The sequence below is a fragment of the Fusarium fujikuroi genome, chromosome FFUJ_chr05 (genome assembly GCF_900079805.1).
Source record: "Fusarium fujikuroi IMI 58289 draft genome, chromosome FFUJ_chr05".
In the NCBI taxonomy this organism is placed as follows: Eukaryota; Fungi; Ascomycota; class Sordariomycetes; order Hypocreales; family Nectriaceae; genus Fusarium; species Fusarium fujikuroi.
This window is the reverse complement of record NC_036626.1, coordinates 857386-883209: the sequence shown is the minus strand read 5'-3', so window position 1 is coordinate 883209 and position 25824 is coordinate 857386. Positions and strand designations below refer to the sequence as shown.

General features: G+C 51.0%; 12 protein-coding genes; 6 read left to right on the top strand and 6 right to left on the bottom strand.

Moving 5' to 3' along the window:
- Positions 1-226: 226 nt before the first annotated feature.
- On the bottom strand, positions 227-836 carry FFUJ_07032 (uncharacterized protein; the record flags this gene model as incomplete). XM_023577239.1 has 2 exons in its annotated part: positions 227-557; positions 607-836. The coding sequence occupies 2 exons, from the start codon at positions 834-836 to the stop codon at positions 227-229; spliced, it is 561 nt and encodes a 186-aa protein (XP_023430340.1).
- A 649-nt stretch (positions 837-1485) lies between these two features.
- On the bottom strand, positions 1486-5690 carry FFUJ_07031 (related to ATP-binding cassette transporter protein YOR1; the record flags this gene model as incomplete). XM_023577238.1 has 5 exons in its annotated part: positions 1486-2847; positions 2901-3104; positions 3126-3197; positions 3259-5559; positions 5685-5690. The coding sequence occupies 5 exons, from the start codon at positions 5688-5690 to the stop codon at positions 1486-1488; spliced, it is 3945 nt and encodes a 1314-aa protein (XP_023431493.1).
- A 734-nt stretch (positions 5691-6424) lies between these two features.
- FFUJ_07030 (probable homoserine O-acetyltransferase) lies at positions 6425-7762 on the top strand (the record flags this gene model as incomplete). XM_023577237.1 has 3 exons in its annotated part: positions 6425-6467; positions 6519-6891; positions 6946-7762. 3 exons carry the CDS (start codon positions 6425-6427, stop codon positions 7760-7762), a joined length of 1233 nt encoding a protein of 410 aa, XP_023430339.1.
- Positions 7763-7967: 205 nt separating this feature from the next.
- FFUJ_07029 (uncharacterized protein) lies at positions 7968-9688 on the bottom strand (the record flags this gene model as incomplete). XM_023577236.1 has 4 exons in its annotated part: positions 7968-8251; positions 8307-8505; positions 8571-9134; positions 9191-9688. The coding sequence occupies 4 exons, from the start codon at positions 9686-9688 to the stop codon at positions 7968-7970; spliced, it is 1545 nt and encodes a 514-aa protein (XP_023430338.1).
- Positions 9689-10241: 553 nt separating this feature from the next.
- Positions 10242-11268, bottom strand: FFUJ_07028 (uncharacterized protein; the record flags this gene model as incomplete). XM_023577235.1 has 2 exons in its annotated part: positions 10242-10885; positions 10941-11268. The coding sequence occupies 2 exons, from the start codon at positions 11266-11268 to the stop codon at positions 10242-10244; spliced, it is 972 nt and encodes a 323-aa protein (XP_023430337.1).
- Positions 11269-11731: 463 nt separating this feature from the next.
- Positions 11732-13210, top strand: FFUJ_07027 (probable O-acetylhomoserine (thiol)-lyase; the record flags this gene model as incomplete). XM_023577234.1 has 2 exons in its annotated part: positions 11732-12040; positions 12095-13210. 2 exons carry the CDS (start codon positions 11732-11734, stop codon positions 13208-13210), a joined length of 1425 nt encoding a protein of 474 aa, XP_023430336.1.
- Positions 13211-13810: 600 nt separating this feature from the next.
- Positions 13811-15890, top strand: FFUJ_07026 (uncharacterized protein; the record flags this gene model as incomplete). XM_023577233.1 has 2 exons in its annotated part: positions 13811-13862; positions 13915-15890. 2 exons carry the CDS (start codon positions 13811-13813, stop codon positions 15888-15890), a joined length of 2028 nt encoding a protein of 675 aa, XP_023430335.1.
- An 877-nt stretch (positions 15891-16767) lies between these two features.
- On the top strand, positions 16768-17913 carry FFUJ_07025 (uncharacterized protein; the record flags this gene model as incomplete). Its single annotated transcript, XM_023577232.1, has 1 exon — positions 16768-17913. The coding sequence occupies one exon, from the start codon at positions 16768-16770 to the stop codon at positions 17911-17913; it is 1146 nt and encodes a 381-aa protein (XP_023430334.1).
- A 496-nt stretch (positions 17914-18409) lies between these two features.
- Positions 18410-19280, bottom strand: FFUJ_07024 (uncharacterized protein; the record flags this gene model as incomplete). XM_023577231.1 has 2 exons in its annotated part: positions 18410-19125; positions 19184-19280. The coding sequence occupies 2 exons, from the start codon at positions 19278-19280 to the stop codon at positions 18410-18412; spliced, it is 813 nt and encodes a 270-aa protein (XP_023430333.1).
- Positions 19281-20785: 1505 nt separating this feature from the next.
- On the top strand, positions 20786-22006 carry FFUJ_07023 (uncharacterized protein; the record flags this gene model as incomplete). Its single annotated transcript, XM_023577230.1, has 1 exon — positions 20786-22006. The coding sequence occupies one exon, from the start codon at positions 20786-20788 to the stop codon at positions 22004-22006; it is 1221 nt and encodes a 406-aa protein (XP_023430332.1).
- A 537-nt stretch (positions 22007-22543) lies between these two features.
- Positions 22544-24107, top strand: FFUJ_07022 (probable O-acetylhomoserine (thiol)-lyase; the record flags this gene model as incomplete). XM_023577227.1 has 4 exons in its annotated part: positions 22544-22816; positions 22869-23059; positions 23110-23609; positions 23671-24107. 4 exons carry the CDS (start codon positions 22544-22546, stop codon positions 24105-24107), a joined length of 1401 nt encoding a protein of 466 aa, XP_023430331.1.
- A 136-nt stretch (positions 24108-24243) lies between these two features.
- On the bottom strand, positions 24244-25638 carry FFUJ_07021 (related to oxidoreductase; the record flags this gene model as incomplete). Its single annotated transcript, XM_023577226.1, has 1 exon — positions 24244-25638. One exon carries the CDS (start codon positions 25636-25638, stop codon positions 24244-24246), a length of 1395 nt encoding a protein of 464 aa, XP_023430330.1.
- Positions 25639-25824: the final 186 nt, after the last annotated feature.

The window sequence follows — 25824 nt, the reverse complement described above, 5'->3', positions numbered from 1 at the left end:
TCATGACGTTGATCATGCTTTAAATGATTAGCGGGAGCCACAGTGGGGGCTATTTTATTCACCGAAGCTTCACCTCAATTTATACAACGATCAGGATGCGATAGCAGCACAAATATTGTGGTCGTAAATCATGGCGGTTCAAATTATGAACATATCATATCATACAAGCGCCCGCTATTAACCCATCCGTACCATTCAATCCTTTCCTTTCCATTTTTCGTGCCGCTCAAGGTCGCTCAGCTTCTCGGCTAGCCTCAATCACACTCTCGGGAGCAATGTTACCCTCAGCAGAGATGCTGTCAGGAACACTCTCGGGCTGGTAGTAGTCCTCGCCCTTGAACTGAGAGCCACCGGGACCGGGAGGGTTGCGGCCTACGTTGGCGCGCTGGGCTTCCTGACCCTTTGAGGCGAGATCGTCAGCGGATCCGAGGCCGGAGGTCTTCTTGACGTTGGCGCCGACAACATCGTTGTCGTTATAGCCGCCGCGCTCGTCGTTGGCCCTGGAGAGCTTGTCGAGAGGACCGCCCTCACCCTCGTAGTGCTGACCACGGGCTTGTCTGGGGAAGTTAGAAATTGAAAGTGATGTTTTAGGTGGGTGATGCTTACCGGCCCTTGTCGTCGACGATGCCACCCTCGCTGGGGGGAATGCGCTTGTTGTAGCCAGCGTTTGTGCTCAGCTCATCGCCAAACTCAACCTGAGCGCTCTCAAACTTGTTCTCAGCATGGGGGTTAACACCAGCGCCCTCAACGTCCTGAGGACGAGCATTGCCGGTCTTGGCTTGGTAGGTGTTGAGGTCCATCTCGGCCTCCTTGGCGATCTGCTCGTAGTTGGACATTTTGAAGTGAATTTGTTTATGACGAAGTTGAAGACGAGTTTGGGAAAGACGAGTTTGTGAAATTTGTTATGATGAGATCGTAGTGAAGTTTGCAATGCAGACAAATATTTGTCCCTAGAGGTCTCTTATTTGTAGTGGTGAAGAGGTAACAGTGATGTCATTCATATGAAATCATATCCTTCACTCGATGATTTCATCGCGACGATTGAAATGTGGGAACTGAGCAAGCACAAGCCGCCTTTGACCCATTTTGATGGAGACGAAGGAATCGTTGACCTTGAAAAAAAAATGAGTTTTGCCTACAAATCGAGATCTATTGTGAAGGGTGCTCACACGACATCGCCTTGGCGGACAGTGCTTATCCAGGTGCACACCAGGAACCCGAGTGATCTCCGGAGAAACAAAGGCAGCTTGACTCATGAATTTGGGCAGTAGATCTGTTCAATACGATCCTGTCATATTCCCCAGAACCTTTTCGTATAATAACTGAGGCTCGTTCCAGGTTGACCGAAAGAAGTATTATAAAGAGGTCGGCTGATAATCCCTTCGGACAACAAGTCGACGCCACCTCTAAGATACAGGATGATGTCGAGATATATGCTGCTCTATATCCATCGTGCTAATATCTTTTACATGTCATCAGTGCTAACTAGACACTCGTGAACATCTCTCGCGTAATGCCATTGCTATCACACAAGGCCCTGAAAATGTCCCCTTGCTCCCATAACTCCAACGGTGGCCCCAGCTCAACAATCTTTCCCTTATCCATGACGCACACTCGATCATACTGGATCACGGTACGAAGACGATGCGCAATAGCAATCAATGTCTTCCCTTCCAAACCAGTCGCTAGCGTCTCTTGTACGAGTGCATCCGTCTCAGGATCAACACTACTCGTCCCTTCGTCCACCAGCACAATACGCGTGTTCCGAAGCAGCGCTCGAGCAAGCGCAATCAGCTGCCGTTGTCCAAGAGAGAAGTTGAGGCCTTCGGTTTCCACGGCCGTGTCAAGTGTCACACGCGTCTCTCGAGGCTTTCCAGAGTTAGTATTGTCTGGATCCCCCCTCTCCACGACACTGCTTGTCTGGATGTCTCCCTCGGGTATGGCGAATGACTTTTCGCTGTCTGGGAGAAGATGTGCCTCGCGGAGAGCATGCCATAGTTCAGTATCTGTGTGGTTGTTGAAAGGGTCTAAATTCGAGCGGATAGTGCCCTGGAAGAGAGTGGGATCTTGTGGAATAATAGCCAAAGCGCTTCGGAGCCGGTGAAGACCAATCTGGCCTATATCGATACCATCGATGGTAATCCTCCCGCCAGAAATCTCTGTCAGTCTGAAGAGGGTTGATAGAATGGTGCTTTTACCAGCACCGGTGCGACCAACGATCCCGAGTCTCTCACCCCCAGCAATTTTCAGGCAGAAGTTATCGACCACCAGCGGAAGACCAGGGCGGTAGCGCATCTGCACAGTCTCGTATTCTATGGCTCCGTGCTCGGGCCAAGAAGGATGCACGCTGGCGCCGTCGAGGGGGGCTTCCTGGTGCAGAGAGTTTGTGTACTGGAACAGACGTTCTGTATTCGACATGGAGTTATTGACCTCGATCAGATACTTCACCACGACCTGCATCATGCCAACCATGGACATACTGTAAGTCAGCAACAGACCCGAGATACTGAGAGCTACAGGTAGTGCGTTGGTGACCACAAGAATACCAGTGACCAGGTTCAACAAGATGCCGATGTTGTCAAGCCGAACGGACAGCCAATTGTGGCTGGCGAATGTCAGAAAGTTGGCACTGTCCATGTCATCGATAGCTTCATGGACCAATTTGACGAACTGGAGCTCCCGATCATAGGCACGAATGCAGGCGGCTCCAATAAGAGCTTCATTGAGACGAGCAAAGACCACACCGTCGAGTATCAGTTGGTGTCGCCTCAACTCTCGTGCACTACTCCTGTAGTAGGAGATGCACCACCAAAGTGCCGTCGCGCCGAACACTAGAGCGATGGCAAACTACTATTTGTCAGCTTGATTCTATGGCAAGTAAGTAGTGAGAGATAACTTACATAGTAGAAGTAGGCAACGATGAGAACATAGGAGCCCAACAGCGCTGCTACATTGATTAGCAGTTGCTGCACAGCAACGACAAGGTTGTTGTCCAACGCATCAATGTCTCTTGTGAAGCGATATATGATACGGCCAAGGGGGGTCGTGTCGAAGAACGACATGGGGGCCCTAAGAGTCTGCCAAAGCGCATTGTTCGACATGACCTGACTCGATTTGATACATACCAAGCAGGTGATGAGAGAAGACGAAAACACTAGTACGCATTGAGCGAGACTCAGGCCGGCGTATATACCGATCTGGTTTGTAATTGTCAGTGAACCTGCTCAAGTTTGACATGAAAGGAAGAATTTCTCCTACATTCTGACCGCGGGTGAGGCCGTACTTGTTATCCACCCACCACGAAAGCCATAAGCCCCCCAAAATGCTTGAGGCTCGGAAAAGAAGCTGTCCTACCACCATTGCAAGGCCATTCCACAGTGAGCCGGAAGCCTTCAGCCACGAAATATATACAGAAAAGGGGACACTATCAACAATCTTGGCCTCTTCCTGCATCAAAACCTCGGCTTTCGTCGTTGTGTTGTCGGGGCCGACGGGTTCACCCTTCTTGCTTTCAGTGCTATCGGCCTCCTTTTGTTGATGTCCTCCAACGGCAACCAGGCTGGCGAAGGCAGGGTGAGACTTCATCATTTCGTCATAGGTACCTATCGATTCCATATGTCCGTCGACCATCCAGATGATCCTGTCGAGCCGGGACAGTAGATGCAGGTGGTGTGTTGCTAAGAACCGACATTTGCCCTTGAGCAAACCGCAGATGGCCTCGTTAAAGATATGCGTACCTACGTGCGCATCAACAGCTGAAAGAGGATCGTCGAGTATCACGATGCCAGCGTCAGAGTATATCGCGCGGGCGATGTTGATGCGTTGCTTTTGGCCCCCTGAAAGGGTTACACCTCGTTCACCAATTTCAGTCATATCGCCGTGTGGAAGGAGTTCAAAGTCCGGCAATAAAGCGCAGGCATGTATCACATCGGAATAGAGCTTCTGGTTGAAAGGCTTCCCGAAGGTGATGTTGTCTCGCACGCTGGCGTTTTGGATCCAAGCATACTGTGGGCAGTACGCCCTGTCAGCTGCAAACTGTAGAGTGCCCCCGGTCTGCCTCATATCTCCCGCAAGAGCACTAAGAAGAGACGTCTTTCCGGATCCAACGCTTCCGATGATGCCGACCAGCTCGCCTCTCTGGCATTCCAAGGAGATATCGTTCAGCGAGAACGGCTCGTCACTATCCTGGACTGGGCGGACTTCTGTATCCGAAGTTTCGGTCCCCTTCTTTTCGTGCCCCGCTCGTTGTCTTCTCAAAGCCCTCGACAGGCGATTCTTGTTCTCTCTATCCTTTGGTGATTCACCCTCCTCGTTAGATGGTGGGCTCTCCCACGTGAAAGACGCATTGCTGAGTTTGACAGCTGGAGCAAGAGTAACTTCCGGAACTGTATACGCTTGTACTTCCTCGGCAAGCAAAAAGCCCTCAATCCTCTTGATCGATTGGACTGCGTCCGCAGCAAGGCTCAAGGATACGGGCAACCAGTTGGTCGGAACGCGCAGTAGGTACAGCATCGCTAAGGATGAGAAGACAACCGCTGGATCAAGACTGCCATTCACAACCGCGTAGACAATGAATGTGATCATGATGGCAAGGACAGGTAGAAACTGAGCCAGGGTTCCTACGGCGCACCTGATCAGGTGCATGATGCGTAAGGCTCGAGTTTCAGACGCTCTGATAGTTCCAAGTCGGCTCTGGAAGAATCCTTCCCAACCAAAGTACTTTACGAACCGGATACTCTGGAGGATCTCCTGAGTAAGTGTGACGCGCTGGTCAGTGACTATGTTGATGCGATTCCGGCTTGCCACCAGCGGTCTCGTCGCGTATGTCACTGCGGCGAGACCAAAGATGAGAGTGGCTGCTCCTGGCAGAGCTGTCCAGCCCAGGTTGTAAACCAAGAGCGCCACTGTTAATATGAGTTGATAAAGTGACAGCCATGAAAGGTGGAAAGCTGCTAACGCCTGCTCGATGCGGGCGGTGTCATTGGAGACCAGGCTCATCACACGTCCGTTGGACCAGCCTTTCTCATCTACACGGCAGGGAACATCACCGTATGGACCCGGGCCCGAACCCTCACTCCCTGTTTGACCTCCAGCTTTGGCTCTATTGGACAGTTTCAGTGACTTATTGAACGCCATGGCTATCAAAACGCTGCGTGTCTGTCCACCGAGTAACATGCCCCGATAGTAAAACTGACTCGAGGCAAAAGTCTGAAGCATCTGCAAGATTGCAATACCGATGACATATCCTACGCCAACTGCTACTGGCTTGGAACCTCGTGTGTCGTGTCCGTCGGGGTAGGCATGCTGAACCCACTCAATGAGGAATCGCAGCGTGAAAGGCGTCATCACCTGTAGAGTCGACACGACGAACTGACTGACGGCGCCGAGCCAGAAGTCAAACTTGAAGACTTCGTAGAGCGCCCATAGGAGAGGCAGGCGATTGCGAGCCAATACCCATTTTCTAAAGGCGGCGTCAAGACTGGGCTGGAGTGTGTCCATCAGCCTTGCGTCTGACACTGTCCAGATGTCATTGCGTTCCAGGTGACGCCGATATCCGATCTACATCATCAATTCTCACGGTCAGCACGTAGAAGCATAGTAAGCACAGTGTAGATAGATAGGCGGGTATAGCCTCACGGTCATGAGCGGACTAAGCCAAGCAAACCAAAGTTTGCTCAAGATACTTGCATCTTGTTCCGCAGTCACCTCCCTCTTCTCAGGAATGTGAGGGACATGGTGTTGGCCGAATGGCCTCAGCCACCGAGAGCGCATCTGTCAGACTGATACGCACAAGGCCTGTAGATATCACGTCCACAGGGAGTGGTCGCAGTGGATGGAAGAATGGGCGACAGCAACAATATCCGCAAGACCTCAAATTGAGACTGACTTTGGCGCTTTACCTATATGGCACGGCACAATGCCATCATCACGTCACGTATGTTTGCGACCACGTATTTCACGTGCCCATCTCCCCAACAAGACACCGCTCATAAGTTCCATTGTTGGTTGTGTGCTCGTACCGATTCGGAGCTCATGCTCCGGAATAGCTGTTGGTTGATGATCGACACCTCTTCTCTCGTGAGAGCTCGAGGCTTGACGTCGCCGCATACCGGGCTCCTCCTGCAGGGTCAACATCCCCGTCAATGCAAGGTCATCGCGCTAATGCACAGTCACTGATAACGGACCGAGCCGTCTTGGCCTCACAACCTACCCTGAGTCTTTGCCATCATACACATCCATACATGCGTTTCAATCGAAATGATCTGGTAGAAGAGTTCGAACCCCGTGCCAGCGAGTACTCCAGGCATGTGCTTCAAATGTACTTTGTCATTGAGCTCTATTCATGCATTGAAGTTGGTGGATCAAAGCAGTTGCGTTGCCCGAAACATTCAGCGATCTGAAACAGTCGTATACAACTGGTACAATGACAGTGGACGAACTATTGCCCTCACCAATCACGTCAAACAGTACGTCTCTGTAGCTCTCTAATTAGATGTACATACTGATTCGACGTCAAGGCGGTCAACATGCGATGCAAGACCAGCTGCCAACGCAGCTCTACACAACAATCGATAGGTTCACGCTTGAGTCAGGAGAGGTCCTGGCCAACGTGACGGTGGCCTTCACTGTTAAGGGTCGGCTCAACGCTCAGAAAGCCAATGCTATTGTTATCTGTCACGCCCTTTCCGGCAGTGCTGATGTTGCGGACTGGTGGTCACCACTTTTATCATGTCCCGAGAGCCCAGTCCTCGATCCCAACAGGTTCTGCCTGATCTGCTGCAATTCCTTGGGAAGTCCCTATGGTTCATCGAGCCCGCTATCTGTTAGACCAGGCAGTGCATCTTATTATGGGCACTCGTTCCCGAAAACAACTATTCGTGATGATGTCCGGTGAGTATACTCACGACTCTAGGCGCAGACAAAAGCTGACTCGCTACCAAATAGAATCCAGAGAATCGTCGTTGAATTGCTCGGGGTGCGGTCGATATATTGCGTTATAGGAGGCAGCATGGGGGGTATGATGGCGCTGGAGTGGGCATTGCTTGGCAGGCATTTCGTACGATCTGTGGTTCTCGTTGCGACCGCAGCCAGGCAAAGTCCTTGGGCGATAGCGTGGTGTGAGAACCAGAGGGCAACCATAAAGTCTGACTCCAAGTTCCGTAGCGGGCGCTACGGTGACGATCCTCCTCGAGATGGCCTCGCGGCTGCGCGCATGGCAGCCATGATATCGTACCGGACGCACTCATCTTTCGAAAAGCGATTCGGAAGACGCAGGCTGGAGACTTATACCGCGCCCAACAAAATGCTCTCGAAAGTCAACGGTACCCGTGTGCCATTCGCGGTCGATGTGCACTGCGCGGCGCGAGATAACGGGCACTACGATAAGTCGGGGATATTTTTGGCGCAAAGCTACCTGCGTTACCAAGGAGAAAAGTTCAATGCTCGCTTCGACGCCAACTGCTATCTCCACATCTTGGACAAGATCGACTCCCATGACATCGCCCGTAGTCGGTACCCAGGTCTTTCAGACGACGAGGCTCTACTCAAAGTCCTCGGTCAGATCCGACAGCGCACACTGGTTGTCGGGGTCCCTACAGATGGCCTCTACCCACTCTCTGAGCAAGTGTTTCTGTCCCAGGGCTTAAAGAATGCAACTTTCGCAACGCTCCAGAGCGATGATGGGCATGATGCGTTTCTTATCGAGGGTGAACAGCTCAATGAATTGTTGCGATCATTCTTCGGCTCCGATCCTGACATATAAGCATCCATAGAGTTAAATTTCCACTTGTGATAGATCAAACCTGGTACCGTAGTCAAATTGATTGGGGAGGGCATTGTGTTTGCGTTGACGGTGGTGCATATTGTGACCGGTGCGATAAAAGGATATTGTCTGTATAGTTTCCAAGTTCAAATAACAATATTGCCATACATCTATTCCGATCCAGTCGTTTCGAGGGCCCTATAATCTAAATCTTAACGGTGAATACAATTGTCGAGACCAAAGCGAAGAGAAAAGCAGCAAACCCAAAGGGCAGTCCGAGCCAGGCTTGGCCCCAACTCATGCCCATGCGGAAGGCCAAAGCCATCCCGGGACCTGCCACCAAGCTTCCTATTCCTTCTGCGACGGAGATGAGCGCATAGAGCCGCCCGATGTCGCTTGTCGCGTTGGGGTGCCGAGACTCTACAAGGCTGGTTGCTAGACTGCGCATGGTTGGCGCAAAGCCCGAGCCCAAGGTGGATATGACGAGTCCTAAAAAGATACTTAGTTTTCTAGACATGGAATGCCTTTGCAATTTTTGGCTTACCAATTATCATGCCTACTGAGGTCTCTGACAAGAATATGATCAAACTGCCTAGAATCAATAGGATGATACTTGCTTTGCCGATCCAAAGGTCTCGAGAGGTTGCACTCCAGCTTGCGAGTGCGTACGTAGCAATGAGAGGGAGTATGACCGTGAACAGCGCAATGTTTACACCTGCCCGTAGTGAGATGAGAAACCCTGCCTAGTAGGTGACGAAATGTGTTAGAAAGGCATCCATACCAAGGGATCCAGAAAGTATGAACTCACCTGGGCTAAAGTCCATCCATATCGCTTCGATACATATTGGAAGAGCATATTAGCAGCTTGACGCCCGACCTTGGAGATGAGGAAAGTGAAGACAAGGGCGGATAGGGCTCTGTCTTTTATGACAAAATCGAACGAGTCTTTGTTTCGAGTAAGCCAGCCTCCCCATGCGCTACCATTCTTGGATGGTATCTCTGCTTGTTCGCTGATTGTGTAGTCGGAAGATATGCCATTGGTGTCCTCGCCGGCCCTCTTGGAGTCAACCACTGGCAGCGTTTCCGGCAACCCAAGTGCTAATATGACACTAAGTCCTTGGAAGGCCACTGCCAGCAGGAGAGGGATCCATGTGTTCTTGTTCATCAACATCGAGGCGATTGGAGGGACAATGAGATCTGCGACGAGGTCGGTACAAAAGCGATAAAAGAATACGGTACTCCTGACCTCTGCCGGCACTACATCAGCAACCACAGTGGTGAGTAAGGTTGTGCCCGTCGTTGGGCCGCCGCCGATAATGAAGAAGAGTGATGATAGCCAGACTGCGTTCAAAGGTAAATGCAGTACCCCGACCTTTGAAAACATGGTTAATACTACTAGAACGTGAATAGAGGTTTGGCAATACTTACAAAGAATAGCGTCGACGCCCAAGACAAAGTATACCCAGCCAAGGCTAATACCAGGATCCATTTACGTCCACGCAAGTCTGCCACATAACCATAAGGGATTGGAAGCAGAATTGCGGGAATAGCATCGAAAAAGTACTGCCAGCCCACGACCGAAGCAACCTTGTCCTGCACCGGGTCGATCTTACAGAGGCGCTCTGGGACGGACCCATCACGATCCACTAACGATGGATCGTGCCGCAGATAGTGGCGGGTACAGGCAACGGACTCAAAGAGCCGCACTCTTGGCGCAGAGTAGAGAGATTCGCCAACGTCTGAAACGACGGCGAGGACGATGCAGAGGAGCACGACGTAGATCCACGGCCATGAGCAGCGAGTGCGGTGCGTATTCAAGTTGGCAACTGGCCTGGACTCGCCGTTGGGTGTTTCGGACTGTGGTGAGAGGAGGGCTGTCCTTTCATTGGCGTGGCTTTCGTGCCCATTTTCGCGATGTTGGTGCATTTTTACTTATGAAACTCATGAGGATGTAGGAAAAGAGAGAATGAGAAAGACGTGCTGCTGGAGGAGAGTGCATAGCGACTCATGCTTTGACTAGGGCGGTGACAGAGATGGGAGATAAGACAAGCATGGGTGCAATTGAAGTGACATCACAGCCAACAGCGATGACTTTTGTGGGTGTGTCAAGGGTGAAGTTGATTACAGCCCGGATACGTATGACAGGTCATCATCAAGCCGCGGTGTTATGGGAAACGTCGTGGATGTCACGTGCCGTCTTGCATACCTTTGGAGTTTCTTCCATTTGGATAGCGCACGCCGTACTTTAAGAACTGCCTGATACATATTGGAATTAGGTCCTGCCATTCCCTGCTTGCCGCTCTTCAGTATGTTGGGTGATACATTGGCCAACGCTGGTACTGACTGGTCCTCACATTAATTGACGGGCTAGTATGGGAACCGACATGACTGAGTACACCAATGCTGTTATCAATCTACATTCAACTGAGGCTCAAGCAAAGGTAACACTCCATACAGGCATCAAAAATGTGAGAACAACTCATACTAAACTACCCTGGAAATGATAAAACTCGCGTTCGCGTTCTTCCCAGGCTCGCCATTTAGCTGGCATGTGAGGACTGGCCGCAACCTCTTCACTAGCCGCTGAGTTTGGATCTTGGCTGGCTGTATTAACGGTAAGCAGCTTCTCGCTCCGTTCAACTTGTGTGACACGACTTACAGGATATGCCATGGTTTTGATAGAATGGGTGCTTCGGGTCAGCACAAATGCCCCGGGCCGCATACGAGACACCACGCTAAGCAGAATATTCTCCTTCTCCAGCGTCGTTGATCCAACTGCTGCGTTGAAGTAGACAACATCATGCTGGCGGAGGTCCTGAGGAGCCTCCTTTATATCGCCCGCCTCGAATGTGCAGTGTTGCGTGTCTTCGCAGAGTCTGTCAAGGACCTTGATGCTCTTCTCTAGACGATCGGGAAGAAGCTCCAGACTGTGGATTCGCACAGTTTTGGCTTGTTTCTTGGCCCAGTTGGTTACCCAAACAGCTGTCTCTGGCATTGCACCAGATCCTAGAATGGCTATGGACTCGGGAGCCTTGTCCATGATGGATAGGAGGCCCGACCACTCTGCTTTGAGCACATATTCATAGAATTCATGAATCGGGGTAGTGTTAAAGATCTGCCAAGCTAGATGGGACACGCCAGTCAGCGAAAGATGCACAATCTGTGCTCAGATTCATACCATCAGTTGCGTCTTGCGCAGCTGCAACTCTGTCCGCCCACGTCACTTCCAAGGCGCCCTCACACTCTCCCATGACATATCTAATGTCTGGCATGAGGCCTAAGATGTCTGGATGAGCGAGAACCGCCGTTTCCAACTCAATGTCGAGGGTCGTGAAACCTATGACTTTGTAAAACTTGTCCCAGAATGGGACGACCTGATCGGCCTTTTCGGGCGTGTCCAAGGGGCACAAGGATTTTGCTGCCTTAATGTTTTCCACCATGGTCTTTACACAGACTTGACCTTCGGCTTCCAGGTCTCGACCCGGGGTTATTGAGTCAGTCGTCATTGTTTCGGAGGTAAGAATAAGATTGAGGCAGAATGATGGATAGAATGTGACGAAGATTTTACAAGGAAGCGTTTGCAGTCGGTCTGTAGATTGCGACGAAATGGCCGTTCAGTCCTCTTTCGCTGATGTCTTCAACATCGTAATTCCAGGGGAGCTGATTTTCAATTATCAGTTATTCGCCCATTTAGGAACAGTATAGCTGCACAGTCATATCCTCCGGGGACCCTGCAAGGTCTTTTGACCCGCCGCAGGTCGCTTTCAGGAAGCTTGCCATCGTACACACCATAATACCAGATGCACATCCGAATCTGCAGAGTCATTCGCCACATCAACGTCTCATCCTGCATAGTTAGAACCTATGAATAAACTGGTGGATTTATGGCTCTGATACTGCTGCAAGTTGCCTGTCTGCGTTTATGTAACTGCGGATTTCGGCCAAACCAACATCGGTAAAAATATCAACATGAGCCCCTCGAGTACCTTAGATGAGGCTGCAAGAGCGCATACAAGCAGCCACAGCACCAGGAATGGCGAACACAATTCCAACGGGGCAGCTGTTTCCAAAGCAGTGTCCAAGAATACACGCAATTGGCATTTCGATACTCTTCAAGTCCATTCTGGTCTTGAGAACGAGACCGCCCATGGACAATGCTCCCTGCCAATCTACAACTCGGCATCATTCCGCTTCAAGTCATCAAAGAGCATCGAGGATGCCTACAGCTTTGCAGATGGTCCAAGGAGCCAATTCTACATGTACAGCCGACTTTCCAACGTGAGTAATTCCAGGTCATCCACTCTAGTAAAATGGTGGCTGACGGACGTGAAGCCTAGTAATGTCGGTTTCGAAAAGCGCATGGCGGCCCTGGAGCTCGGAAAAGACGCTCTTAGCTTCGCAAGCGGTGCTGCTGCAATCTTGACAGTCGCGCAGTCCTTGGTGACTGTTGGCGATAATGCTGTTGTGAGCGGTTCTGTTCATGGTGGAACGTATCATCAATTCGAAGTCATCCTCCCTGCCATGGGTCTAGAATGTCGCATCATGGATACAAATGACCTAGAAAAGGTTAAATCGGCGATTGATGAGAGGACTAAATTCGTCTTCACTGAGACCATCAGTAACCCCAAGTTCGCAGTAGCAGACTTGGAGGGTCTTTCAGCCATTACCCGACGTGCAAAGATTCCTCTGATCGTGGATGCTACATTTTCAGCTGCTGGCTTCTTCTGCCAGCCAGCCAGATTTGGTGTCGACATTATCATCCACTCAGCTACTAAATGGATCGGGGGTCATGGAACGACATTAGGGGGAGTTGTCATAGAGACAGGTGTTTCCGAGTGGCAGTCCAGTGCAGCTCGCTATCCTCATCTTCACGCAAAGCGAGGCCGTGAGGGCACCGATACCAGTCTCTACGACCAGTTCGGCAACGAAGCATACATGAGCTTTCTACGATGGGAGTTCATGCGCGATACAGGAGCTTGTCTCGGTGCGCAGGCCGCCCAGCAGCTCTTCATCGGCGTCGAAACCCTTTCGCTCCGCTGTGAGCGTCAGCACCGCAACGCTCTGTTCATATCGTCTTGGCTGCGAAACCACCCGCGCATCGCTTGGGTTAAGTACTTGGGTTTTGAAGACCACCCGTATCACCAGCTCGCCTTGAAGTACCTGAAGGGATTTGGAACTGTTATGACTTTTGGGTTCAAAGGGACAGTGGACATGGCATTTGATGTTGTTGATTCGTTTGAGATTATCTCGAATACGCCTAATGTTGGAGATGCAAAGACTACGGTAGGGCATCATTGGTCAACGACGCACAAGGGATGTTCGGTTGAGCAGAATGAGGCAATGGGTGTATATGAGGACCTCTTCCGATTGTCACTTGGCATTGAAAAGGTGGACGATCTCATTGCCGATTTCCAACAAGCATTTGACGCAGTGCCACTCAGAACTTAACTGATCTGTTTTGTATTATACGAAAATCATTCATTCCAATTGTGGTCACAAAATTAGGAAGTACGAAAGCAGAAGGCATGTCAAATAGCCGTATTCTTTTGAACAACAATATACTAGAGAACTAAAAGTGCCTCGCCCTGCTGCAAGTATACATACTTGGCAAAACTATAAGTCCTTAAACCTACTGCTACGGACTACTGGATAGCACGATTGCCGCATTGACTCCTGTATAACGTGCCTTGCGGTGACGAATTTAGGCTTTCGTCGCCAGAATGCTCACGGAATGGTTATTCGTAAAGAAACAACCATCAACGCAACGTCAGGTCGGTCAGGGGCTGACTATCCCCGGAAGCCTTCTTGACTAGTGATGTTTGTGCTGTTGTTGGTTGTGCACAAGTCAACGTGCAGCATGACCATGCAGCGTCAGAATGCCCCGCACGGACAGAGCCTCTAAGGTACCATTACCTAGCAACTTATTGTGCAGTGAAACGTGATGTGTGCTTGCGGCGCAGGTGGGAATTCAAACATAAGGTCCCCGGGAACAACTATTTGAGTCTTGATATCCAAGCACACACTTCTCACTTACGTACGATTTCAGCAATGGCCGAACAAACACGGCTCTACATCTGGCTGAACTTGCCAGATAACCAAGGTCAGTTTATGTGATCAGAGCACAAACATCCGTGCTAACAGGTTTCTGTCAGTCTCACTCGAGTGTGAGTGGCGATATGTACAGCAGAATGGAAACGAGGCTCAGCAATTCCACAATTTGTACATTGCGCCCAAAGTTCGCAACTCAGAACCACTAGAAACCACCCTCGGTCCCGGGGTGTGGATCTCACACAATGATTCTCAGTCGGAGGCTTCTCAGCTCAGAAAGAATCAAGATTCAGCCATCGCTGCGCTTCTCCAGGAATGCATCGCGCAAGAAGCCCTGTGCGTCTTCCAGGTTCCTAGAGTGAGTGGCTTCGCAGGGCATGCCGACCCTTGGGCGTTTCGTGTGGCAGACTGTGCCCTTGTTTCTTCGACCAAGACACTTCTCTCGCCACTTCAGGAGATAGCAGCTCCTTCGAACTCCACCAGTACCATTGATGGCGTATTCAAGGCTTTAGACGTATCGATCGGTGCTATCCTATCCCCTCTGGAACTATGCAATGAGGCTATCGACAAACTCGAGTTTGAACTCACCCGAAGGCTTTCCTTTCCTTTCATCTCGCCAGAGCCCATCCGCAAGCGGCGCATCTGCTTCCTGATATGGAGTCGCATAGCGGCCAAGAGAGCGGCATGGGCCAAAGCGCAGGCGCTGGGTATCGAAGTGGTAGTCATGAGTTCCGGCGCATGGTCCAAGGATGACAAGCCACCGCATGAGTATCTGATAGATGGCTACATCAGTATGGATTTGACTACAGACGATGGCTTCTGGAGAAGAATCGCTGATGCAATCAAGGCATACCCAGATTCAATAGACGGCCTCTGGGGGCCGTGGGATCCATTCATGGTGTCAACGGCCATGGCAGCGAGAGATCTGGGACTCTATACACCAGAACCAGAGGCTTTCTCGGTTTCAACAAACAAGTATCGCACGCGCCAGATGCTCGACCCCGACGAGAAAGACTTCTTCACGGTGCAGAGCCTCAAAGAGCTGGAATCGAGACTACAGTCTATTAAATCCGTCAACTTCCCTGTTGTATGCAAACCAGTCGCTGGATTAAGCAGCTGGGGAGTCTACCGCGCGAACAACGCTGCACAACTGCGTGATGCAGTCGAGAAATCTCTCATCGTCAGCCAAGAGCTCCCCGATCTGAGTGTTGTGGTCGAGCCATACATCGACGGGCCTGAAGTGGATTGTAATGTTGTCCTCTTCCGGGACCGGGTTCTGTACACTGAGATTGTAGACGACTTTCCTTGCTCCGCAGACCTTGCGGAGGATCCGACAGGAAAGCTCTTCACAGAGTCGCAAGCGGCCGTGCCCTCGAGGCTCCCTGAGAACGAACAACGGGCCATCACCGACGAAGTGGTCTCGGCAATTCGTAAAATGGGCTTCGACACTGGCGTGTTTCACTGCGAGGCGAGAATTTGCAACTCGTCCATGGAATACACTTTTGCCAAAGGTGCAACGATCCCAGACCTTGAGCCTATAGCAAAACCCAGAAGTTCCGAGGACACTCCGGTATATCTCCACGAAGTCAATGCCAGGATGCCGGGGCCAATGAGTTCAGCCTCTAGCGTCATCGCGCGCGGTATCGACTTGTGGATGTTGGGTGTTCTCTGCGCCGTTAGTGATTGGACTCGATACGAAGCGTTTTCAGCTCCATTTCTCCATCCAGAGGTCACCGACCACACGTGGCTCATCAACTGCATCGTGCCTGTCAGCTTGGAGCGTATCAAGCCCCTGTTCCCCGATCATCCAGCGGATCAGCTTGCACATCAGGCGGTGGATAGCAGTTACAGTCCTATATTGGAACTGGCCAAGACTCATCCCAATTTAACGAAGCATGTGGCACGACACCATGTGTACATAGAGCCTGCGACGAGATTGGGTGGCAAGGAGGGTGACTGGCTGTGGACTATGTGTATGGTGTTTCATACTCCGCATAGTCGCGAGCACGCATTCCAGCTGGCTCAGGAATTCCCGGAGGTTTACGAGGCCTTTGTGAGGGACAAGTATGGCCATGGATAGAGTCATGCAGTTACGCTGAGAAGTCGTGTTCTGTGAGAGGTAGAGAGAGAAAGTCTGGTGGTCGGGGAGGAAGCGTAGTAAGCATCTGAGATATATTGAGTTGGTGTTGTGAGTGACGGTGTGCCCAAAAGAGAGCTGCTATGAGCTTCAGCATTGGCTCAACTTATTTAGATGAGGAGACTTTTGAAACTCTTTATAAGTGTATATATGTATATTATATATTCGATCCTTGCACATAATAAGGTAGCTAGCGACTTTCAACATCTGCAGGCTGATTGATCCGCCCCACTCTGGCTGCCTTGACGCTGTCGGACTAACTGTATTGCCGAAGCCGAGCCTCTCCCTCCAGCCTCCTGTTTCACAGTCCACAATTCACGCTCGCTGCCATCATCAATCAATCTCTCTCTCTCAACCGTCGCCATATTTAACTCCGCTCCCGAACCCTTCTCTTTCTTTCAACCCTTCTAGTCCTCACGCACTTTGTGCAGAAGCCTTAACCTCATTCTTTCCTTCGCCTCGCCTCGCCTCGCCTCGACCCGACCGAACCCTTTCTCAACAATGCTCACCGAGAGAAGCCCGTGAATCGCGCTACAGCCGTTATAAAATTCCGGATTATACCCACCCAGCAAGCGCGTTCTGCCTCGCTTCGTGGAATAACCGGGGCTTGTAGAAGGGACCTGCTCATATCTCGCAGTTCATCTGGAGTTTGGGGCGACCTAGCAGTTTCATCTGGAGGTCACAGGTAGCCTGGCAGCGAAGCCGGCTTCTCTTTGGTGTGCGTTGTCGAGTTTGGGGATTTCTAGGTAAGTACCGACTTTTGTGATACTGACTCTTTAGATTCTCTAAAGCCCGCGGTATGTGATTCACTGCACGAACTATGGCGACTCCATCATGTATAGATATTGAACAGACACCGGCCGTCGTTGAGTGGGAATGGGAGGGCGCGACGCGTTCCTTAGCCACCCCAGATCCAGACAATGTCCCGATACGATTTACGATACACACCGATTCGACCCACGACAAACATCGCGCTCATTTCGAGATAGTTGTTCCTGTCAAATTTAAAGACAAGCCGAGTAGTGCGGCGGTTTTCTTGCGAATTAGCCCTTTATTCATCACATGTTTCCGCTTCTCCACAAACATTGATACTTTGGATTCTATAAAAAATCAGCGGTTTGACTCTGCCACATGTCTCGAGTTTGAACTGAGCAATTCTATCGCCGTGCTCGTCCCCAGCTACGTCAAAGAGCCAGTATCAGCCTCCCGACCACGGTCTGGCAAGGTTCTGGACTCTCTCTACGAGCTATCCCATGTCATTGCTCTACGAATATATATCCAAGATTCTCTATTATCCCTCGACCAACTCAATTCCATCAGCGACACAGTAACCAAAGGTCATCTCGAACCCTTTTCTGGCCCTGAGTATGATATTTCGCGCATGTTCAGTGGCAGCGGAGCAAAAGCTACAAACCTCGCTGCACCCAAACCTCCATCATATGAGAAGGCGACGAGCTCACACTCACAACCGCCGAGCGCTCCCTCATACCAACGCAAACGACCTCGACAGGACAGCCCTCAAGGACCCGATAGTATCAGCCAAGTCTGGGATAAGCTACAGAAGCTAGAGTCCTTGTTTCACAACAAGGTTGGAGAGCTAACAGCTGAGAATGCTAAGCTCCGAGACCAGAAGCCAAAGCCTGACGAGTCGCAAGCTGAGACTACCCAGTCTACAGACCAGTCACAGGTGGTCATAGAGCTGAGAGCTGAGAACGCTCAGCTTCGTGAAGAGGTAGAGCGTTTGAAGAAGAGGCAGGAGGATCTTGAGGCAGAGGTCGCATCACTGCAAACCGCGCAAAGAAGCGAGAAGGATACAGAGGAGGTTGCAATAATAGAAATTCGAGACGACATTGAGTCACTGGAGCGTAGATTGTCTTGGGTCGAGAATGGAAAAGACGAATACTTCGTGAAGCAAATAAAGCAAGAAATCTTTGACGAGTTGGCGACGCGTGTCTTGGGTGGCTAGACGCTTGTATCAATGTACATTATCAATCCAGGAGACCAAGACACTTTACTGATACAAATCAGGAGTGAACAATGACCGAGATGCGACTACATGACATTACGATCGCTTCTTTTCAACATCACACAAGAAACCTGAGCAACTGGAGGTAACCTCTTGCCGCGGACGCCGGAATGGTAGAAGCGGCGTGCTGCGTCCTCTGCTTGGGGCCCCTAAGCCACACCTCCCACAAACTTGACAGGCGGACAATCTTGTTCGTCCCTGTGAGCATTTGTGTCTATGATACGGCGTGACCAATCATGCTCCATCACCGCAAAGACAAGATGATCCTCAACAGCGAAGGAAGATCAGACGCTCAGGAGCACAAGTCGCATACCATGAAGATCAAAAAAGGCATTGCTCGTTTATTGCTATACGCCCATATCTAGTTATGCTGCCAGCCCGGATACCAAAAAGAATTATCTGTCTCAAATAGTGATTGTTCTAGCCAATCGATTAATCAATGAAGCTCAGCTCCACCAGAGAGGAGAATGTTGACAAGCTCTTCGTCTTGAGCCCTCACAGCTACTTCGAGGGCCGTCATGTTGGCCGAGTCTCGGGCATTGATATTTGCTCCGTGATTCACTAGCAGCTCGAGAGCACTTGCACGTCGAAAGCGTACAGCAATATGGAGGGGAGTTGTGCCGGAGGAGTCGCGCGAGTTCACATCTGCGCCGGCCTTGATCAGCGAGAGCAGAATGCCGGTTGTTCCATTGCGAGCGGCGATGTGTAGTAATCTAGATGGTCTGCTGTTGGAATCGTTGGAGTCGGAGGTGAGTGAACTCGAAGACGCAGGCGGTGCTCGCGGCTCTGGATTGGATATTCCCGGGACTGAGACTGAGACTGAGAGCTGACGAGGGCTAAGCGTGTCCACTAGGGAACCACTAAAACCGGGCCAGTCCTCATCTAGAGAAGAGGGCCAGGGCAGGGCGGTAGGGTCGTCTAGGGGGCCGTCTAGTGCCCAGACGCCAAGGTCTTCCGACGCTTCGGCCCGTACACAGGCGGAGTCAGAGCTAGAGCCAGAACCAGAACCAGAACCAGAGGCAGAGCCAGGGTGTTGTGGCGGGTGCAATGGCACCGCCAAGTCCTGCGAAGTTGCTTCTGCAGTTGGCGTTGGCTGTACTGCGACGTCCGCAGTAGTGTCGTTGTGCTGCTCACGCTGCCGTTGGCGCGCTCCTAAGGCTTGTGAGCACCGAGAAGAGAAGGTAGTTGCACTAAGATCGTAGTAACATACTCGATGCCCTCTTGGCAATTCTGTTGCGTTCGCGGAGACGCTGCGTTTCCTGCTGCTTCGGCGATGGGAAGAGGACGCAGGCTTCAAGCTCTTCCATTTCAATTGAGAGCCAAGAGGTATTGACCCTGCCAGCGACATAGAGCTTGTCTTTGACGCACGCAGGCACAGTAGAAATCCGACTTCCAAGACCTCCAGACTGGTTAGAAACCTCCCACCCAGCCTTAAGAGTGGCGGTCCATACTAATAAACAATGGTGATGGCGTATACTACGGCTCCACGGCATAATCCTTGGCGATCAGGAACGCGCAAACTACGACTCTGAGCGTGTCGACGGAGGAAGTTTTGCGCATTTTGGACCCCGAACACTCCCTCCAGGCGTCAGCAAAGGAGAGCAGCAGGGTTCGTGGCGTGGCGAGAAGTTGGCTACAGCCTTAAGGGTATGTTTCTTGCATGCGCATAATATCATATACCTACCAAAACAGGCAACTGGAGTGGCTCATGAGATCATCGAGGTATCATAATCGCGTTTGTCGGCCGTGCCGTACACATATACAGACTAGACAGATTCCTTCTGGCAATCACCCATATCCCAAAACAACAAGATGCCGGCGCACCTCGTATGTATACGAACTCCACTGATAAGAGATGATTAATGGGAATTAACGGGCATAACTACCTTGGACTGTGATCTGACCCTAACTGTATCGATCTGGCTGATCTCAATAGGGGCCTAGTTAATCAATATTATTCTCCGGAGCCCGACAGCATCTTAGGTCCCGGCTTGGCTTCCCAGTACCGTCTGTAGTGTAAGATTGAGAGTAAGCTTAAATAGTTTGTAAGCTTACGTCCGGCTGTACTGTATCAATTGACAGTGAACAATGAATGGCACTGGATACAAATCCTGGTCCAGTCAATGATCAAATTTTGTCCTAGAAATAAAGCATGTCAAGGACGAATGGGAAGGCTGCCTGTGTCAGGACCTTTTGTTGATGTCGTTGCAGTCGTCGATGCATGGTCAGAACAGCGGGCGCAAAAGCAGATTATGACTGCGCGCCTCGCCTGTCACTTGTGTCAGTGAGTTAGCCATGGACTGTTTGTCGGGGAAAACAGGTACCGGAAGATGTTGATCCTGCTAACTGAAATGAGCAGTGATGGCCATCTACCTAGTTAGAGCATAGCTATCTGATTTGAGCCAACAGCCCTGCGATTAGCCGCTACCTTGCTAACTAGCACCATTGCGTGATAGATAATCCTTGGAGGGTTTACATGTGGCTCGGGGGTTTAACACGGGCGGCACATCACTACATTTCTTACACGGCTGCACGGCAGGAGGATGGCAATCAACTAAACTTGACACTTGGAAGTGGTGTGGCAAAAGCACTAGACCGGCAAAGTGCTGTACCTGGATGATAGATGCCGCTTGACCTAGGGTACCTATCAGGTCTCTTGACACCCTGAGGCATGGTCAGTATGGCTCTGACCTGGTGTGTATATCATGAGCCGGTGTTATGAGTGTAGATGCTTCCCCTTTTCGAGCTGTCGGAAATCACCAACAACCCCTACAGACATCTATCTAAGGTATCGACTTTCGTATCCATCATCATGTCTCGTTATGCGTCCAAGGCCAAACAACCCTCTCAGGCAGATCAGCCGCCACCAATCGCGACTATCAAGTATCAGGTCGATGATGGCGTGCGACATACCTCGGAACAAGCTTGGAACAGGGGCTACACGAACAACCCCAACATAAAGCAGATTCCTGTGCCATACGCTCTACATGATCTGCGCGCAGTAGCTTTTCCCAACGGCGCAGACTGGTCTTGGTCACATTCTGCAGAGATCTTGAAGGATTACGGCTTCACTGCTATTAAGTTTGACCCAAAATGGGCCAAAGTGGATGACGAGGTGCAGGCCGGAGATTACGATGACTTGCAGACATTAGAGGAGACTTATTTCCCTGAAGTGAAAGAGTCTGTCCTCAAATTGACAGGGGCGAGGCAAGTATTCATCACAAACAGCATCGTTCGAAGAGGTGATGCGCCGGTTAAGAAACCTGCGAATGGAACCGGTAGCTCGGTGGTCGTCAATAGCAAAGACCAGAAGAGCGTGCCTGATGATTACAAAGCATCGGATGAAACTCGGCCAACGCATCTTGCATCCTTTGACAACTCGAGGCCTGCGAGAGGAGCACATGTAGACTATACGCCTGTTGGTGCTCGGCGCTCCATCCGTCGCTGGAGGCCAGACATTCGCAAAGCCGCGCTTGAAGCCGGAATCATCGACGCCGAGGACAATATTTGCGCCTCAGCTAAGCTTGACGCTCAAGAAAAGGCGAGCAACGATATCATCGATGCAAAGTACAACGCGGGCGGCAAGCTGGGACCGCGTTACGCAGCCTACAGCGTCTGGCGGCCCATGCGAACAGTTACGCGGGATCCGTTAGCAATGGCGCCTCGGTGGTCTTTCCCCAAGGACGGGGCTTTAGGATTTCTAGGGTATGAGTCTCGAATGTTAGCTGCGCCTTCTATGGGTGGTGACTTTCTGCGAGAGCTGGAATCTGTGGTTATCAGTGAAGCGGATGCAAGAGCATACGAGAACTTGGGGGTGACGGCGAGTGGACTGGAGAGTCCGCAGTGGTACTATCTACCGGAGCAAAAGCCAGACGAGGTCATTGTGCTCAAGTTTTTCGATAGTGCTGCTCTTGGGGGAGGTTTGGTGTCTGGTGATGTTGGGGGTGCGCCTCATGCGAGTCCTGATCTTGGCGATGCTGCTTACGGATCTGCTCGTTGGAGTATTGAAGTTAGATGTATCGCCGTATGGTGAGGGGTTGCAATAGTCCGATGGCATGTTGAGGGGTCTCATGTAGTTCAGCAGTCACAAGTGTTTTATATTCTTACAGGAGTTGCTCAATCAACCTTGGTGTTTTCGAAAGACGATGACTGGGATACACATATCTCGTAGATACTAAAAGAATGCCAGAGCAATGTTACTATCCAACATCCAATGCTCATCCTCATACTCTCATGCTTCTTAAATGATATAAAGGCAACGCCACCCAATCCACGTAATACATAACTTGTATCCTGATTACCTTACCCATGAAGATTAGCTTATGTATGTAATACTTACATAAGAAAAGACTTGAAAGGGTCAAGATCCGCCTATGACTCTGCAGAGTCAGAGGCAATGGCACCAAAGTGGACGTGCTGGTGCAGGCCGCTCCCTCGCATGGGTGGCTATGTAGCCAAACTCCCAGCAGTTTTGGCTCCCCAGTTCTCTTCGCCCTATGCAGTCTCCCTATCTCGATATTATTCAGTTTCCAAGACCGCACACGCCAGGTCTGTCACTCTACAGCCCAGCATGAAAGAACATAACACAAATGGACACACCAACGGTTCCTCGGAGAAGAAGCCATTGCGGGCCTCTACTAACGGGATTGTCAAGAACAGGCCAAAATGGAGATTCGACACCATCCAGATCCATGCAGGCCTGGAAGAAGACCCAAAGTATGGTCACTGCACGCTGCCCATCTATAACACTGCCTCGTTCAAGTTCGGCTCTTCAGCAGCTCTGAACGTAGCCCTCAGTGACATATCAAGTTCCCAAAACCATTTATATACCAGGGTATCTAATGTGAGTCTGTCTCGTAATGATGACTGGGGCTTTGTCTAATACAGGTACGCAGCCGACTCACGATGGACTTGAGAAACGCATTGCCGCCCTCGAGGATGGCAGAGATGCCCTCACTTTCTCATCAGGCAGTGCGGCAGTCTTGGGCGTCATTGCGTCGCTAGCAGGAAGGAACGATAATGTCATCGTATCTACAAGCATCCATAGTGGAACTTATCGTCAGTTCCGCAAGGCTCAGGCCCAGCTGTAAGTCTTCTGTGTGTTGGGAAAACCTATAGACTAAATTGAGCTCACAGCGGTATCGAATCACGTTTCTGTGATATGAACGATCTTGAGCATGTCAAATCACTTATTGATGACAAAACCAAGTTCATCTTCACCGAGTCTCTCGGAAACCCCATGTTCTCCGTCCCCGACTTCGAAGCTCTCGCCGCAATCGCACATTCAGAACATGTCAAGATCCCCCTTGTGGTCGACGCAACACTCACCGCAGCTGGTTACTTCTGTCAGCCTGCTAAATGGGGCGCAGATATCCTCATCCACTCCGCCACCAAGTGGATAGGAGGCCATGGCACTACACTCGGCGGTCTCGTTATTGAGACTGGGCGTTCGGATTGGCAGACCAACAAGATTCGCTTTCCAGGTCTCTATGGGCAGCTTCCGGGGATGCAGGGTGAGCAGGACGATTGGTATGCCGCTGCTGGTGATAGGGCGTATATGCAGTATCTCAAGACTGAATACATGCGTGATACCGGACCATGTCTTGGTCCATTTGCAGCCCAACAGCTTTTCATTGGTAAGAATCAAAACTATCTCTTCTCATGAAGACGAGCTCTGGTCTGACTCACTGTGTTCAGGGGTAGAAACACTCTCGGTTCGCTGCGAGCGTCAGTCCAAAAACGCCGAGACCTTAGCCCTCTGGCTGCAATCCCATCCCCGAGTTGCCTGGGTGCGCTATCTAGGCTCCCAAGATCACCCTCACCACCAACTTGCCCTCAAATATTTCCAGCGGGGCTTTGGCACTGTCATCACGTTCGGGCTCAAAGGCGGTGCGGCAGAGGCTATCTCGCTGATCGACTCTTTTGAGATGATCATCAACACAACGAATGTAGGCGACTCTAAGACACTGGTTGGGCACCACTGGTCAACAACGCATAAGCACTTCACCAAGGAGGAGAACTTGTCTATGGGGGTGGACGAAGACCTTGTGAGGTTATCGCTTGGGATAGAGGATGCGAGGGATATAATTGCGGACTTTGAGCAGGCTTTCGAAAGGACTGAAGACAAATCTTAGTTATGTCTGGAGTCTCGGGACTTGGCAGGTAGTCAAGAGTACCAGGAAGATGCGCATTTTTTGAAGTGCTGTCTCATACGTACATAGTCTAGTTTGTATAGTGTCCTTATATATATAAACATACAGTATTCAAGGTCTACTCCTTCGTCAACCTTATGCCCCTTCCAGCAAGGATGTCATTCCTCTCTGACTCCAGCCTATCCCTAGATGTCTTGAACAAAGATGGCATTCCAGTCTTCTCGTACGCCAGCCCCCGAGTCATGGCCGCAATGCCCTCCGCGGCTAAGAAGATAACAGGCATACCATGTCCGTGGAACCCAGCAATTACGAATACACCACCTCTACCGGGAACCTCTCCTACGTGAGGAAGCGAATCAGTACTATACCCCATTATCCCCGACCAAATACGGTCAACACGCGCGCCTGACTCCTCCCACCCAACAAACGTCCGCTGCATGTAGTCATCTGCAAAGTACCGTCGCGCCGGCTCAATGAGTTGCGTGTCGTCGACGTTGTTGTACCAGCTCTCTGGGTCATTCTCATCGTACTTGTGGTGAGCGCCACCGACGACTATGCTATGATCCTCCAGTTGTACCATATAGTTGTAGCCGGTCTTCTTGGAGATGGGGTCCTGTTCCATTATAGCATAACTTGCGGCGAGGAGGTTCGGCAGTGGCTTGCCCTTAGGACCTGTGATGAGGCATACAAGTCCCTTGCAGGGCACAATACAACTTGCGTACTCTGGGAGAAGTGCTGAGGTATAGGCGTTGGTGGCAATGACGACTTTTTTAGCTGTCATAGTTTCTCCCGAGCGCATTTTGAGGGCATGGCCGTCTGATTCAGCATGCTCAACTGATGCCACCGCAGTATGGGTCTTTAGTGAGAGCCCCATGTCAACACACCGTGCCAAAAGAGCCGTGAGAAGCTTGTAGGGCGATACCCGAGCTGCAGGCGTGGAGAAATAGCCTTTTGCACCTCGCAGTCCTGTACGCTCAGGTGCGTCATCACCCTCGCAGAACTCTACCACATCTAGCAGGGTATCACTGAAAGGCGATGCTTGCCTTAAGTCCTCATATGCCTCACGCACCATGGTGACTTGTTTGGGGGTTGTGAGAACAGCGAGACTTTCTGTCTCCGCAAAGTCGCAGTCAATAGCTTCCGCCTCGATGAGAGCCCTCATCACGTCGAGATGCCGGGCTTCGAATTGCACAATCTCGGCCGCCGCAGAGGCACCGTACCTCTTGGAGTTGCTCGCAGCTCCCATCAGGTAGTCAGGGCGCAGGTGTCCTCCATTCCGTCCTGTAGCTCCAGAACACGGGTCCTTTGCCTCCAGGAGGAACACACTTGATGGCGGAGATGCCGTCTTCAGTATGTGGTATGCCGTAGCAATGCCTGCATAACCGCCGCCCACAATTGCCATATCACATGAGCTTGGGAGAGGTTCAGTATTTGGAGGAACTTGTTGCTTCTGAGCTTCATGCTGCCAGTAAGATTGCGGTGATCCCTCTACGGGGAGGCCTGGGATGCTCATTGTGATCTGTGCCGCAATAGCATAGACGAAAGATTAGAGCTGGGTGCGGACTCAAAAGACTCCCACGGCCAGGGCCCAGTAGGCGATCCCTATACCGATGTCAACCTATGATAAGCTGATGCGATGTAGTGTCAGAATCGATCTTTTACAGGAGTGACTTGCATGAAATGGACACCAATGACCCCG